The sequence below is a fragment of the Amblyraja radiata genome, chromosome 1 (genome assembly GCF_010909765.2).
Source record: "Amblyraja radiata isolate CabotCenter1 chromosome 1, sAmbRad1.1.pri, whole genome shotgun sequence".
NCBI classification, from domain to species: domain Eukaryota; kingdom Metazoa; phylum Chordata; class Chondrichthyes; order Rajiformes; family Rajidae; genus Amblyraja; species Amblyraja radiata.
In genome coordinates this window covers 147,550,414-147,567,780 of record NC_045956.1, presented here as the reverse complement: position 1 = coordinate 147,567,780, position 17,367 = coordinate 147,550,414, and the positions used below count along the sequence as shown (strand labels likewise).

Sequence of the window (17,367 nt, the reverse complement as noted above, 5' to 3'; positions counted from 1 at the left end):
ACAGGAAGCAAAGAGTAGGAGTAAACGGGTCCTTTTCACAATGGCAGGCAGTGACTAGTGGGGTACCGCAAGGCTCAGTGCTGGGACCCCAGTTATTTACAATATATATTAATGATCTGGATGAGGGAATTGAAGGCAATATCTCCAAGTTTGCGGATGACACTAAGCTGGGGGGCAGTGTTAGTTGTGAGGAGGATGCTAGGAGACTGCAAGGTGACTTGGATAGGCTGGGTGAGTGGGCAAATGTTTGGCAGATGCAGTATAAAGTGGATAAATGTGAGGTTATCCATTTTGGTGGCAAAAACAGGAAAGCAGACTATTATCTAAATGGTGGCCGACTAGGAAAAGGGGAGATGCAGCGAGACCTGGGTGTCATGGTACACCAGTCATTGAAAGTGGGCATGCAGGTGCAGCAGGCAGTGAAGAAAGCGAATGGTATGTTAGCTTTCATAGCAAAAGGATTTGAGTATAGGAGCAGGGAGGTTCTACTGCAGTTGTACAGGGTCTTGGTGAGACCACACCTGGAGTATTGCGTACAGTTTTGGTCTCCAAATCTGAGGAAGGACATTATTGCCATAGAGGGAGTGCAGAGAAGGTTCACCAGACTGATTCCTGGGATGTCAGGACTGTCTTATGAAGAAAGACTGGATAGACTTGGTTTATACTCTCTAGAATTTAGGAGATTGAGAGGGGATCTTATAGAAACTTACAAAATTCTTAAGGGGTTGGACAGGCTAGATGCAGGAAGATTGCTCCCGATGTTGGGGAAGTCCAGGACAAGGGGTCACAGCTTAAGGATAAGGGGGAAATCCTTTAAAACCGAGATGAGAAGTACTTTTTTCACACAGAGAGTGGTGAATCTCTGGAACTCCCTGCCACAGAGGGTAGTCGAGGCCAGTTCATTGGCTATATTTAAGAGGGAGTTAGATGTGGCCCTTGTGGCTAAGGGGATCAGAGGGTATGGAGAGAAGGCAGGTACGGGATACTGAGTTGGATGATCAGCCATGATCATATTGAATGGTGGTGCAGGCTCGAAGGGCCGAATGGCCTACTCCTGCACCTAATTTCTATGTTTCTATGTCATTAAAACCTCCTTCTTTCATCTCCGCAACATCGCCAAACTCAGACCCTCTCTCACACCTCCCGCTGCTGAAAGACTCATCCATGCCTTCATCTCCTCCCGACTGGACTACTGCAACTCACTTCTCCTTGGCATCAGCTCCACCTACATCAACCGACTCCAACTGGTCCAGAACGCAGCCGCCCGACTCATCACCCACACCAAATCCTGGCATCACATCACTCCAGTCCTCAAACAACTTCACTGGCTTCCCATCTCCCACCGGATCAACTATAAAATCCTGATCCTCACCTACAAAGCCCTCCACCATCTGGCCCCCCCATATCTCACTGACTTCCTCTCCCCCTACCAACCCTCACGGTCCCTCAGATCCACATCAGCCGGTCTCCTCTCCAACCTCCGCAGTTTTGGGGACTGAGCCTTCTCCAGGGCAGCTCCCAGGCTCTGGAACTCCCTCCCCCAACTGATCCGCAATTCCGTGTCCCTCACCATCTTCCAGTCCCGCCTCAAGACTCATCTCTTCACCTCTGCCGATCCTTAGCCCCACGTCCCCCTCCCTTTTCATCTGTGCATTAATTGCCTCATATTGTGTTTTGTATTGAATTCTGTCTTTACTTTGTGTACTAGTCATGTCTCTACTATTTATTTCATTCCCCTTACATGTTTTTCCTCTACCTGCTAAATTTTTGTAAGGTGTCCTTGAGACTCTTGAAAGGCGCCCATAAATAAAATTTATTATTATTATTATTAACTCTTTAGAGTGGATCAAATCTAAAGGTTTAAATATTTGTATGATTCGGGCAAATCTGTGAATGCTACTCTACAGTTTCCTTGCAGCGCCAGAGACCTGAATATCTGGAGTGCCATCTGTGTTTTTTTTCCATGCTATATCTCCAAATTAAACTAGGAAAACAAATCAAATTTTACAAAGAAATGGGCAATCTGCTACAAAAATGTCTCCAAAACCATTGGGAAATCTTAAAAAAAAACTTTCACAGCAAGTACTTATGTTCTGATGGCATAATAGTTAGCAAGCAAGCAAGCAATATTAAAAAAATGAGACAGGACAGGACTCAAGGTGGCCTCACAGAGAATTCCAAAGACCAGAGTGCAGTAGAGTCAGAGTGATACAGTGTGGAAACAGGCCCTTCAGCCCAACTCGCCCACACCGGCCAACATATCCCAGCTACACTAGTCCCACTTGCCTGTGCTTGGTCCATATCCCTCCAAACCCGTCCAATCCATGCACCTGTTTCTTAAATTATGGGATAGTCCCAGCCTCAACTACCTCCTCTGGCAGCTTGTTCCGTACACCCACCACCCTTTGTGTGAAAAAGATACCCCTCGGATTTCGATTAATTCCCCTTCACCTTGAACATGTCTTCTGGTCCTCGATTCCATAATCTGGGCAAAAGACTGCATCTACCCGATCTATTCCTCTCATGATTTTGTATACCTCTATAAGATCTCCTCTTAATGCTACCCACCAGAGCTATCTCCTGCCCCCTTTTTGCCCTTCTGATTTCCTTTTTTTAGTTTACTCCTTCGTTCCCGAAACTCCTCCAGGGATGCACTTGATCCCAGTTGCCTTTTCCTGTCCCATGCATCCTTATTTTTGACTGACGTCTCAATTTCCCTCATCAGCCAAGCTTCCTTACATTTGCCTGCTTTGCCCTGCACTCGAACAAGCAGTTACACATCCTGAGTTTTCTTCAGCATACTTTTAAAAACATCCCACTTGGCCGATGTTCCTTTCCCCTCAAATAACCTGTTCCCATCAACTTGAGCGAGACCTTCTCTCATACCCTCAAAGTTGGTCTTACCCCAGCTAAGCATTTTAACACGTGGACCCTCTCCGTCCCTATCCAAAAATATCTTAAACCTAATCGAACTGTGGTCACTGGTCCCAAAAGGCTCCTCCACACACTTCATTAACTCGCCCTTCCCAATTTCCCCAATACTAGAACCAGCGTTGCCCTCTCACTTGTGGGAACCTCCACATACTGCTTAAGAAAACTCTCCTGAACACATTTGACGAATTGCACCCCATCTAAACCCGTCACGCTGATTTCCCAGTCTATGTTATGAAAGTTTAAACCCCCTACAACAACCTTATTTGACCTGCAGCTGTCTGCAATCTCCTGGCACATTTGTTCTTCTAATTCCCGTTGACTGTCGGGGGGTCTGTAGTACACCCCCAACAAGGTGATCATCTCTTTCTTGTTCCTCAGCTCCACCCATATAGCTTCACTGGACAAACCGTCTGTAATGTCACCTCTGAACACAGCCATGACATCCTCCAAAACCAACAATGCAACCCCCCCCCCTCCTCTCTTTCCTTCACCCATCTCTCCTGAAGCTCCTGTACCCTGGAACATTGAGCTGCCTGTCCAGCCCCCTCCTTCCAGTCTCCCCCTCCCACACGTCAATCAGTCTGAAGAAGGGTCCCGACCCAGAACATCACCTGTCCATTTTCTCCAAAGATGCTATCTGACCCACTAAGTTACTCCAGCATTTTGTGTCTATCTTTGCAATTATAACATTCAAGGATTCCAGCTAGAGGCAACTGTTGGACATCCATTCAAGTATGTGCAAGAGAATTAGAGAATAGTAGAATTGCAGTTTAACATATTAATTATCACAATAATGCAAAGAAAAGCAAGAATTTAGTTTATGTATATAAAATTTTATTAACAATTAATTCAGCAGCAAACTGAAGAATTTTAGTGGTACATTGGTTCACAAAAAGCTTGCATCAGAATTGCACTAATCACAGCAGACCTTAAATATTACAAAAAGAAACCGACAGTCAACATAACTGACCTGTTTTAAATAAAGATATATTTACAGTTCGTTTAAGTTTTAAATATTATAATGCAAACTTGCAGATGTGAAACCGAGCACTTGGGAATTAATCTACTATTCTGATTACTATGACTTATACATGCTAGTTATATTACCGCAAAAGATTTTAATATACATTATTATAAGGAACACATGTTATAATTATTCATTACATGTTCAATGTTATGTTGAGAATAAAGAGAATAATGTTCTTGACTTGCACATTTTGATCCATTTACTCTACATAATGTCAGTCAGAGGATGGCTTTATTTGTTTTGCAGCTTCAAACTTTGTTAGCATTTCTTCCCACTGAACAAATTGTTTTGAAAGGAGTAAAATCTGATGGACAAAGTTAAGGTACATTAATGGTATTTGCAGCATCCTGAAAGCACAATATAAAATTACAATTTAAGTCTTAACTCCAGATACAAATTATACTACAAATGCAAAATACAATAAATGCTGAAGATTTTAAATATTATAAAAAGAGGAAATGTAAATACTGAGCAGGTCAGGCCCCATCCATGGATAGGGAAGTATGAGTTACATTGTCAAGTTAATATCTGTTAATCCATCAGAACCAGAAAAGGTTAAAATACAAATTTTCAGATCCAGAGAAAAGAACAAAAATAGAAAATGTAAACGGGGATATGGTGAGAGAAATTGAATGACAAAATAAATTAAACCATATCCTTAAAATCATGATAAAAATAATTCCTATGCCTATCTTCCAAGCTCCAAGAGCCCACCACAACAGCACCAAAACAGAGCAGAAACTGCTGACTGCAGGTGACCTCTCCACCCCCCCCAATCTTACAGGCGCTTGAGTAACAGAAATATGCACGCAGAATTTACAAATTGCTACCCAAATATATGGGATGAAATTAGCTCTTAGAAATGAATAAGCATAACCTTTTTCCAACTTGGTTTAGTTTATGCGCATGCAGGCTTAGCATTTCTGATCAGATGTACCCATCTGAACCCGCGCCTTTTGACAGATACGTGTAATGACACACACATACACAAGCACACATATATACACATATTATCCCAAACTGCTAGAAATACAGAAACATTTTTACTAAAAATATGTCAAAAATATGCTTTAATTAAAACTATGCAAACTCCCACTATCATCCATCCTCCCCCCCCCCCCCCCATCTTCCTTAAACCACACAAGGTGAAATGAAAAGTGGCAGAAAAGTGTTCTTCAGGCTGTGTATTGCAGTGGAAATGCTATTGTGCTGAATGGAGTGAATTGCACACAAGCTACATAATCTAAGGGATCATATAAAAGAATTACGAACGCCATAAACTAAAGGATACCATTTTATTATACTCATCTAGCATCTTGGTTACATCGTCCTGTGATTGCAGTACACTGATCCTGTATAAAATACAGAGAAAGAAAATGTTGGAAAATGGATTTATAAATATCTCTTAAGCTGAGAACAAGTAAAGTCACAATTCAAATAATTAAAACATTTTCCATTTTTTACCCATTTGCAATTATTCCTTCAAAAAAATTAAATGAAACTATAAAGAAAGCAGACAGGAGAGTTTATTGCATCCCTTTTTAAAAAAAATGCTAAATTGCAATGTAAAACGTATTCCATGAAACAAGTCAATTAAGAAAAGGATAACATTTGCTGGAAATTATGTACCTGTTCCTCAATTTGAACTTGGGTCAGTGCTTGCACCTTCGAAGAATAATCAGGTACAGCTGAAGAAATACAAACAACTAGTTAGATATTTATACAATGCACAGCAGGGTTATATCCTGCAATATTCATACAAAAAGGAATGTGATGAGGGGATATATCAGAACAGGAAAACGATCAAAACATGTTTTAAGAAACAGAGAAAGTAGAGGGAAGAAGAAAAGGGAAAGACTGACAAGCAGGGAAAGATAAAGAAGGTAAGGGGAAGCAGGGGTCAGCAAAAATAATGGCAGAAATGAAGAGACTCATTTCTACATCTCAGGTTCCCTTCATGTTCTGTGTCATAGTCAGTCATGCAGCACAGAAACAGGCCCTTCAGCCCAACTTGCTCACGCTGACCAACATGCTCCATCTGCCCTTGTTTGGCCCATATCCTTCTAAACATTTCCTATCCATATACTTGTCCAAATGTCCTTTAAATGCTGTTATAGTACCTGCCTCAACCACCTCCTCTGGTAACTCATTCCACATATGCTTCACCTTCTGTGCAAAAAAGTTGGATGTGGAAAGGACGTTTTCAGTAATGGTAGAGTCTACAACCAGAGGGCAGAGCCTCAGAATAAAAGGACTTGCGTTCAAAATGAAGATGAGGAAGAATTTCTTCACACAGAGGGCAGTCAGTCTGTGGAACTCATTACCACAGACGGCTGTGGAGGTCAAGACATTGATGGGTTTTTGATTAGGAAAGGCATCAAAGATTACGGGGAGATGTGCAGAAGAATGGGGAAAATAGATCAGCCATGATTGAACGGCAAAGTAGACTCGATAGACGGAATGGCCGAATTCTACTCCTATGTCTTATAGTCAGGCTCCTATAAAATCTTTCCCTTTTCGCCTCAAACTTATGTCCTCTGCTTCTTGATTCCCCATACTCTGGGTAAAAGACTCTGTGGGTCTATAAGATCTCCTGAGCTCCAATGAATAAAGTCCTAGCCTGCTCAACGTCTCCTTATAGCTCAGGCCCTCACGTCTTGGCAACATCTTCATAAATCTTCTTTGCACTCATCCCAGCTTAACTCCATCCTTCCTATAATAGGGTGACCAAAAGTGAACATAATACTCTAAATGCGACCTTGCCAGTAGTTAAAGAGCTTTAAATAGGAAACGTGCAGAATAGTAGGTTCAAAGAACATAAGAATCATCTGAATAAATAAATAAAACTGAGATTGGGAGAAAAATGGGACACTTTCAGGTAGATGCTCACATTTACCTTTAATGTGCTCACTCTCAAGATATGGCTGTTGTTTCTTCACCAATTCTAAAAGGTGTACTTGGGAGTGGATGAACTCCTCTTCTACATGGCAGAGAGAGAAAAAAAACAATGAGCTTGTCTTACTCCACAGAATATGCACTTGTTGCTCACACAGAATAAATGTAACAAACATGCCAGCACCACTGTAATTTAATTAGCTTTATCCATAGTACATCCACAGTAAAGACTGCACATTATTACAATTAAGATGTTGAATGCAGCAAATAGTTCTCATCATTGTAGTATCAGTTCCACAGACAAAGTCCAATTTTCACAATAGGGTAGAGGTGAATCAGACTGTACAAAGGATGAACCATTCAGAAGCCTAATAGAGGGTAAGAAGCTGTTCCCGAGTCTGAAAGTACCTGATAGAAAGCAAGTACCTACAAGCTCTCTAAATTAATTAGCAATGATATTAGAAATTATCGTGAAAACATTTTATAGCAGGACATTTTGAGAAAGTCAAAATTTGATTAAGAGTTTAACACACACACACACCTCTCATCTTGTTTGTTTGAATGTCTGTCTGTGAGTGAGATCATGAAATTACCCCAAAACGGTACACGATACCACTACAATTCTCGCATTACCGTACTCATTATTGTCCTGTGGTGTGTTTTCAACAAGTTCTGTTCAGATTGATGTTATATTTTACAAGTTACTCACATTTTCAACTTTACAAAATCCAGTTTAAGAAAAAAATGACTTGATCACTGCAGTGGCAGTTACAACTATGACATCACAATGGGATCTCATTTACATAAACTGCCCGTGAATAGTGCTCCACCTGCCAATTACATAAAAATGGGATCTAATTTACATACTGCCCATCAACAAGTGTTCCACGCAGTGCAATGAGAGACCCCCTACCCCCACCATCCCCTACCCCAACCACCGCCCCGAGTCCAGAGGTCCAAAAACCATGAGTGACTGAACTGTGAGTCCGCAAGCCGTGGCTGAGTGAACTGTGATCCGCAAGCCTTGGCTGAGTGAACTGTGAGTCTGCAAACCGTGGCTGAGTGAACTGTGAGGCCACAAGCCTTGGCTGAGTGAACTGTGAGTCCGCAAGCCGTGGCTGAGTGAACTGTGATCCGCAAGCCTTGGCTGAGTGAACTGTGAGTCCGCAAGCCGTGGCTGAGTGAACTGTGAGTCCAGAATGCCCCCACCCCGCCTCCATTGGCCACCGCCGGAAGCCATCCCCATCCCTCGGCAGGACGCTCCCCTCTCACCCACCGGCCCCCAACAGCCCCGCCTGAAGCCGTGCCCCTTCCCAGGCTGCAGGACGCTCCCTCACTGGCACCCGACAGCTCCCGCCTGAGTGCAGAAGGCTCACCACCCAGCGGCAGGCCACAGCAGCGATAGGCCACAGCAGCGCTTCACACCCCCCCCTCCCCGGCCTGAAGCCACCCCCCTCCCCTGGTTACAGAACGTTCCCGCCGGCCCCCACCTGAAGCCTCCCCATCCCCAGCTGCAGGACTAGCCCAAGAACCAATTCGGCCCACAATGTCCACACTAGCCCTCTGGAAACCAGCCTACAACACCCATACCATCCTTCCAGAAAGGGAACAACGGGAACCCTTCAGCCACGCCTGCGCAGTTGGGGGCTATGTGTGAGGGGTGGAATATTGGAATTGGTGGAGGTGGAATATTGCGTTGGGGGACCAGCCCTCCTGTGTGAGAATGGGACCCAATGGGTCCCACTTAGTCTAGTATATTACTAAAACTCTCATCTTGTTTATTTGTTTGTATGCGTGCGGGTGAGATCCCAAAATCCCGCCAAAACGGTACACGATAACGCTACAATTTTGGCCAACCTTGCTCACCATTGTCCTGTGATGTAAATGAAACAAGTTTTGTTCAGATTGATGGTATATTTTACAAGTTATTGACATTTTAAACTTTACAAAAATCACTTTTCAAACCACTTTTCCACTTGACCTGCCGGTCAGCCACGTTCAACATCACAATGGGATCCCGAATCTCATTTACATGAATTTTTTTTTTTTAAATCGCGATTTTCAAAATAACTTTAATTAAATCCTTCTGTTTTCATTCACAATGACGTCACAATGGGATCCCAAATCTCATTTACATTAAAAATTGCGATTAAAAAAAAGTTTTAATCAAATTCTTCCGTTTTCATAAACAGCTAACATTGTGTTTAGGTTATTTTAATGAAAATTTTCATTTCACCAAAAATAAATCACGATTTTCATTGTGTGGGGGTGGGATAGGGGGGAGGTGAGGAGTGGGGAAGTTGGGGGATAGAGGGAGAGGAGGGGGTACGGAGGGGAACTGCGCAGTTGGGGGCTATGGGTCTGCGATGGAATATTACTCTTGGGAGACAGGCCCAACGGGTCTGCACCTGGTCTAGTATTTGATAAAAGTCGGCATTTCCAATGCTATGCACAAAATAAAATGTAGGAGGGGCAGACTTGGAAAAACTTTGAATATGGAACTACTAAGTCCACTTGCTAAATTTGTTGATGACAAAGATGCAGGAAAGAATGTGAAAGAATATAAGGAGGCAAAAAAAGGATATTGATAGATTAAGTATGTGGGCAAAAATCTGGCAGATACATTTTAAAGTAGGAAAATGAGAGAAGTATACAATATAGCAAGAAATATGAAAACATTTAAATGGCATGATTTTTGAGTTGTGATAGAGGGATGTAGACATTTTGGTGCATGGCTCACACAATGCTAATATACAGGTGCGGCAAGTAATTAGGATAGTTAACAGAATTTTTATGTTTATTGTTGATAGAATTTAATCCATGTATAGTTAGCTCTAGTTTTATAGGGCATTGATTAGATTGACTGGAGTACTGTACAAAGTAGTTGTCTCCTAATTTAAGGGGGTAAATGCTTTTGAATGCTGTCAAAGCCACCACAGCCAGACATAAAAACAGCTTTTTTTTCCCCACAAGCAGTAACTCCACTCAATAACCAAGTCTGTAGCTCCTTTTGCTCTGTTTTATTTTATTCACATGTTTAAACTATAATGTTTTTTTCTTAATTGTTTACTGTATGTCGTATTGTTACTTGCGAGCAGAGCACCAAGGCAAATTCCTTGTATGTGTACATACTTGGCCAATAAACTTATTCATTCATTCATTTGTTGAAGCTGTTTAGAGGTTTCACTTTGATTTTAAGAGTTGTGCTGCACATAAACTTCAATTTGACTCAACATGTCCAAGTTGGTACATTGGGCTAGTCTTATTTGCCTGTATTTGGCCCATATCTTTAAAACCTTCCTACCCATATATCTGTTTAAATGTCTTTTAAAAATGTAATTGCATCCGCTTCTCCCCTGTTAGCTCATTCATGATATGGAACCCTCTGAGAAAAAGTTGCCCCATCTTTTCTGTTGGGTTTCTCATCCCAGTCTTATTAAAAATGACTTCCCATCAGATTGTTTAACACTGTTCCTTTCTCATGTTCTTTTCTTATCTTACCAATTTTTGTGAAGATTTTTGACAGTTAAGATTCTAGCCAATACTAATCTCTCGATAGACTCAACATGCTTGGGTAACTCAGTGGGACAGGCAGCAACTCTGGAGAGAAAGAATGGGTGATGTTTCAGTCTGAAAAAGGGTCTCGAGCCGTCACCCATTCCGTCTCTCCAGAGGTGCTAGCTGTCCAGCTGAGTTACTCCAGCATTTTGTGTCTTTCTACGGTGTAAAACAGCATCTGCAGTTCCTTCCTACCCACTAATCCCAATAGCAGTTTTAAATACGTGGGCTTTGGTAATTTCAAAGACTAAACAAAAAATTCCATAGAATATTAAATTAGACATAGTTGAACAGATGCCTTTGCACAAAAGCAAATCATGATCACCTAGGTGATCATGGAGGGTGTGAAATACCTTCAGATTTAGTTTTATTTATTGCTAACATGGTAAATCACAGCAGTAGACGTATTGAAAGAACTCAAAGAAAAATAAACAAATAAATTAACAGTAAAAGCAACATAATTGATCCAGAATATAGTGAATGAATGATAGTTGCATGTAAACTATATGCATGGCCTGTCAGTTGCAGCAGTGCAGTCAGGGAGGTTAACTGACAGAAAAATATCAGCTGCATTTTGAGTTGATAAAGGAGATTTATCATCAATAGTATTTCTCCTAAAATCATTAAAGAATTTAAGTAACTGTTCCTTACCTGCTAGAATAAACTCAAGTTTCATGGCATCTGGAACATCAATTCTGTCTATGTACTGAGGATCCAAGAACTTCATTAGATCATCAACTGCAAATATTGATTACACACAAAGCTAGTTAAAAGACTTACATAAAAAGGAATAAACCTTACAAAGATACCAAAAATTAACTTTGCAAAAAGACAAATTATTGACCGAACTTAGGAGAAACTATGATTGAAGAATAATAACTCTACCACTAATAATGTTTCTTAATCAAAAGAAACCTTATCTAAATGTCATCTTACTTTGAATAAATTGAGCTACTACAAACTTATTAAATGAACACATGGTTCAGTCACTCGAACTTGTTAACAACTGGAATGCACATTGAGTAAACTAAAATTACATGCATGTCCAGATATAAAAGTGTATCCTAAAATATCATTTTGTCAAGCCAAACCTGGGCAGGACTATGTTCGGGCCTTGGGAGCTGTTGCAGAACAGAGAAACCCAGGTGTGCAGGTACATAGTTACTTGAAAGTGACAATAAAGGTCGACAAGATGATGGCGGCAGCATTTGACACGCCTTCCTTCATTGGTCAGAGTTTTGAGCACAGAAGCTGGGATGTCATGTTATAGACATTGATTATATTTGGAGCACTGTGTACAGTTCTGGTTTCCCTGCTGTACGAAGGATGTCATTAAATTAGAAAGGTGTAAAAAAGATTTACAAGGATGTTACCAGGTCTGGTGGATTTGCGTTATAAAGGAAAGGCTGAATAGGTTAGAACTTAGAGGATAATAAAATCACCCATAATCTTTTCCCCAGAGTGGGGGATTTGAAATCATATGCTGTGATACTTGTTCCTTACTTCCTGATTTATCTTTTATTTCTATTTGATTTATAGATCTCAAACTGTCTTGTAATTGCTTATAATCTTGATTTTAAAACTTTAAAATAATTAACTAATTTTCCTTGCATAAAATCCGAGAGCTCAGTGAAGAGAATTGGAATCAAGTTATTTAGAAAAAGATATACATATTAGACAAAAGTTAAAATTTAAAATTAATGCAATAAGTTATTCAATTTTGTACTGAGCATAATGTCTACTTACTTTTCTTGTACAAAGTTTTTATCCTCTCTCTTTTGTTGGAAATATTTCCCAAAGAGGCCTGGATTTTCACAACAGCATCGACAAACTAGAAAACAATGGAATACAATGGATAAAAAAGCATTGTGTAAATTTGGGGTCAAGGCGATTTTGCTACAAAGGCCATTTTCTCAATCTCATCGTTATTTTCATTAATTTTAATCAACGATTTAGATGTATAGCCCATCAATTGGTGACATGGAAATCCACTCACGTTTGAAAAGAATAAAAATAAATGTACTCAATTATTTAGAGGGGCACTTTGGTTTGTGGTTCTATGGCGCCACCACTAGTTCCGAGCGGCGGCGCCATAGAGAGTGGCAGCCTCGCCTGCAGCTTTTCGTTTTTCACCCTTTTATTTTTAGTGTGTTAAAAGTTTTGTTCTGGAGGCCTTTTAGTCTTTTTATGTGGGGGGGATAGTGGGGGGGGGGGGGGTTGAGGTGGGGGGAAAAGGGGGAAACCGTTTTTTCCAGTCCGAGGATGCGTCCTTCCTCCGAGCCGCATCTTCGCCCCCCTCCTCGTGGCTTACCATCTGAATTGGCGCAGTCAGAGAGCTTCAAGATGCAGCTTCAGCGGCAGCGCAGCACTGAGGTACCATCGCGGAGCGGGGGCGATGCCTCACCCCGGTCGCCGTGCTGGAGCTCCAGATTGCTGGGACTGTCGACTTCAACATCGTGTAGCTGTGGTCTGCGGAGGTTCCCAGCCGCAGCGGCGCTGACTTTAAACACCGTGGAGCCTGGGGTCTTTTCGCCGAGATCGCCAGTGTTCGAGCTCCGACCAGCACGGCCTGTGGACTTCGGGAGCCGCGGTCTTCGGTAACAAGTGGCCGTTTCAGAAATGGCATCTCAAATTTCACTACACCAATTGGTGTATGTGACAATAAAAGTTATTTTGTCCTTTGTCCTTGTTCAATGCATTATAGTACATTGTACAAAACTGCAACATTTTGGTTTAGCCACTAGAGACCGCAAGTGAGCTGCAAAAAAAGTAAATAAGATCCTCTTCCCAGAATTCCAGACATACATAGAAACTAGGTGCCGGAGTAGGCCATTCGGCCCTTCGAGCCTGCACCGCCATTCAATATGATCATGGCTGATCATCCAACTCAGTATCCCGTACCTGCCTTCTCTCCATAACCCTGATCCCTTTAGCCACAAGGGCCACATCTAAATCCCTCTTAAATATAGCCAATGAACTGGCCTCAACTACCTTCTGTGACAGAGAGTTCCAGAGATTCACCACTCTCTGTGTAAAAAATGTTTTTCTCATCACGGTCCTAAAGGATTTCCCCTCTATCCTTAAGCTGTGACCCCTTGTCCTGGACTTCCCCAACATCGGGAACAATCGTCCTGCATCTAGCCTGTCCAACCCCTTAAGAATTTTGTAAGTTTCTATAAGATCCCCCCTCAATCTCCTAAATTCTAGCGAGTACAAGCCGAGTCTATCCAGTCTTTCTTCATATGAAAGTCCTGACATCCCAGGAATCAGTCTGGTGAACCTTCTCTGCACTCCCTCTATGGCAATAATGTCCTTCCTCAGATTTGGAGACCAAAACTGTACGCAATACTCCAGGTGTGGTCTCACCAAGACCCTGTACAACTGCAGTAGAACCTCCCTGCTCCTATACTCAAATCCTTTTGCTATGAAGACATATACATTTTGCTATACAGAACTGTAAAACAATTCATCGCGTGAGAAATAGCTACGAATCCAAATATTCTTAGGCGATTCTTATATAATGTCCTTAGGATAAAGAAAATGGTAAGATTTGGTTAAAAAAATATTGGTAAGATTTTAGAGTCCATTAAAAAGGATGAGGTTATGGAGTACTTAGAAGTTCACGATAAAATAGGCAGTCAGCATGGCTTTGTGAAGGGGAGGTCTTGCTTGACAAATTTGCTGGAATTCTTTGAAGTAAAGAGCAGGATAGACAAAGGAGAGTCAGCAGATGTTGTTTGCTTACATTTTCAGAAAGCCTTTGATGTCAGATCGGGGGGAGTTCCCCACGCCACGGGTACCATGCAATCCCGTGCTACCTGCTCCATGGTCGGAGAGTCGGCAACTAAACCGTCTCCCGCACCTGGTTTGTCAGGTAAGGAGGGGACTGTAGACCCCCAGCAGGACCAAAAACAAAACCAGTCCAAGGGCGGATGAGCTCCATGCGAGCCAACGGCCATCCACACTTCAGCAGAAGTTGCGATCACTCGTGCATAGCATTGTAAGGCACCGTGCCCGTTGATGTTTTCAATGATGATGATGATGATTTGATATGGTGCCACACGTCAGGCTGCTTAGGAAGATGAGAGCCCACTGTCTCAGCATGGATAACAGGTGCCAAGCATGGATAGCAGGTTGGCAGAAGACAAAGAGTGGTAATAAAGGGGACTTTTTACATTCGGAGGCTGTTTACAATCCTCCGACTGCCAACCCGCTGAGCGCGTGTGACATCATCCCCACAGTCACCACGAGACTCCGCTCACAACACCCGAGTGCTTTCATCGCTATCTCGGAGGATTTCAACCACATGATTCTGGACACTACCCCACCCACTTTCACTCAGTTTGTTGACTGTCGAACCAGGGATAGGAAAAAAATTGGACCTGCTGTATGCCAATGTTAAAGAGGCGTACAGCTCCATAGTCACTATGGAGTCTGCCACTTGGAAGATCCGACCACAAACTGGTTCACCTCCTACCCATGTATAAGCCAATGGTCCAGAGGATGCCTGAGACCACTAGGTCAGTGGTCACTAGGAGGTGGTCACAAGAGGCCTATGACGCCCTACAAGGCTGTTTTGAGGATACTGGGACGCACTCTGTACTCCCCATAAAGAGGACATTGATGGATTTACAGACTGTGTTACCAGCTACATAAAGTTCTGTGTGGATAACGTTGTCCCTGAGGAAACTGTACACTCTTTCCCTAACAACAAGCCCTGGGTCACCAGTGACATAAAGGCCCTTCTCAACCAGAAGAGGGGCTTCAGCAATGGTGACAGGGAGGAGGTGAAACAGGTGCAGAAAGACTGAGACAGGACAAGGACGACTACAGGGGGGTGAAAGAGAAAGCAGAAAAGAGGTGAGGTGACATATTTTCAGATTAATTTAGTTGGGGAGTGGGAGAGAGAAAGCTGGAAAAGAGATGGGGCAGGATAAATTCTGCAGTTGCTTGTGTCTCCATTCATAATGCTCATGCCTGTTTCGTCATTATCCTAAGAACACCCGTTGGAGACAATCATAGCTCGTGGGAATTCAGTGCCAAGAATCAAATCCAAGGAGGCGTTTTACTGATTAATTTAGTTCAGTTTAGTGTTACGTGTACCAAGGTACAGTGAAAAGCTTTTTTTGTTGTGTGTTAACCAATCAGCGGAAAGACTATACAGGATTTATCAAGCCATTCACAGTGTATAGATCCTGGATAAAAGGAAAATTGTTGAGTGCAAGATAAAGTCCAATAGTCGGATTAAAGATTAAAAGTCCAAGGGTCTCCAATAATGGCTTTCACACTCTGCAACCATGCAACTTGCCGTTTTTCTTGCCAACTCTACAATCCCATTCCCCACCCACCAAATGTCCAGTCTGTCCAAGCCTTCTCACCAGCTATTCCACAGTTGCCCCCGCTCATTATTCCCACTCGACCCAGCTATCCCCACCAAATGCCATCACTTGCCCAGTGCACAATTGCAGCTGACCGTCGCACCTCACACAGCCAATGCATGTCTGTCTAATGCAGTCACACACTTCACCACTAATCCGCCACACAAGTTTCTCCCCACCTCCACAACAGAAGCAAAATTCTGATACAATTGGGCTCCATATAGAAAATCTCAAGACTTTCATAGAACATAAAACAGTACAAGAGACACAAGGATGCTGGAATCGTCAGCAAAACAAAAAAATGTGCTGGAGTAACTCAGCAGGTCAGGCAACACCTCTGGAGGGCATAGTGATGTTTTGGTTCAATCTGAAGAAGGGTCCAGACCTGAAACATTGCTTCCAGAGATGCTGCCTGCTGAGTTACTCGTTCTTTGTGGTTTATAGATTAGTACAGGACAGATCAAGAACAGGTCCTTCGGTCCATACTACCCGTGCCAAACATCTCAGGTTCAACATACCTCCTCTGCCTGCACAAGATTTTTCCATACATGCTCTCTCACCCCTACCCATCACTAATCCATCCTGGACTCCGCCCACTATTCCTCCTCCCATTCCCAAATAGAATTCTCCTACCCAACTCTTGGTCCCTGTCTGGCTGGAAACTGAACCTCCTTCTATCCTCACCTACCCAGGCGTCCACATGGCTGAGGATGTACAAACAAGCTTTGTAACAATGATATGATACTTCAGAGAGGCCCTCAAATGTGTTTTAAAGGGCCAACCATTTAACATTTAAAGTTCATTCTTCCCTCAGATAATAGTGAAGCTTTGGAGTTCTCTACCCCCATGAGTTGTGGATGCCAAATCATGAGAAGTATTTAGTCTAGAGGCAAATACTAGATCGGGGGATTGAGAGCCATGGGGAACGGCGCAGGGGAACTGAGGGGCAGCACCAGGAGAGACATGGGCTAGCACAACTCGCAGTAATCATATTGAATGGTGCGGCCACTGGAAGTAGTGGAGCTCTGTAGTTTTGAATGCCAGATCATGACCAGTTAATGTGGAGATAAGTGATCGTCAAGAGTGTTTTATTGTCATGTCCCAGGCAGAACAATGAAAGTACAACAGAATATGTAAACATAGTACTCTGTAAGCAATATAATAAACGAAAAAATAGTTCAATATCTATACACACACACACATATATAATACAAAAATACAATCAATAGGGCAACAAGACAACCCCAATGTAGTTGTAGTTCAGAGCTTATTTTAAGGTTGTAATGTTTAATAGAGTCATGAGGCCTATGGGAGACGTGGACCGACGCAGCTCTCCGTGATCACACTGGGCGGCGGCGGAGATCCGTCCATCCATCCCCTGCCCGTCCCCGCTGCCCGCCTCTCTCTACCTGTACTGCCTGCAGCGGCCTGTCCCCGTACAGCCGAGTCTCCAGTCTGTCCAGCCGGTCCTGCAGCCTCTTCACCTCCGCCATCACGGCTTCACCCGCCCCGCCTGCCTTTGCGCCTGCGCGCCTGCCCGCTGTCGCACGGGAAATGGCGTCGGCGGGGGAGGGA

At 42.8% G+C, this 17,367-nt stretch overlaps 1 protein-coding gene across 1 annotated transcript; it reads right to left on the bottom strand.

The window, feature by feature from the left end:
• Nucleotides 1-3,746: 3,746 nt before the first annotated feature.
• On the bottom strand, nucleotides 3,747-17,359 carry dctn3 (dynactin subunit 3). The gene is given in 8 exon segments (XM_033032348.1): nucleotides 3,747-4,265; nucleotides 5,253-5,291; nucleotides 5,293-5,313; nucleotides 5,591-5,649; nucleotides 6,858-6,941; nucleotides 11,066-11,152; nucleotides 12,161-12,245; nucleotides 17,202-17,359. Coding segments are annotated over 8 exon segments (549 nt in total). The 5' UTR covers nucleotides 17,286-17,359; the 3' UTR covers nucleotides 3,747-4,175.
• Between the last annotated feature and the right edge of the window lie 8 nt (nucleotides 17,360-17,367).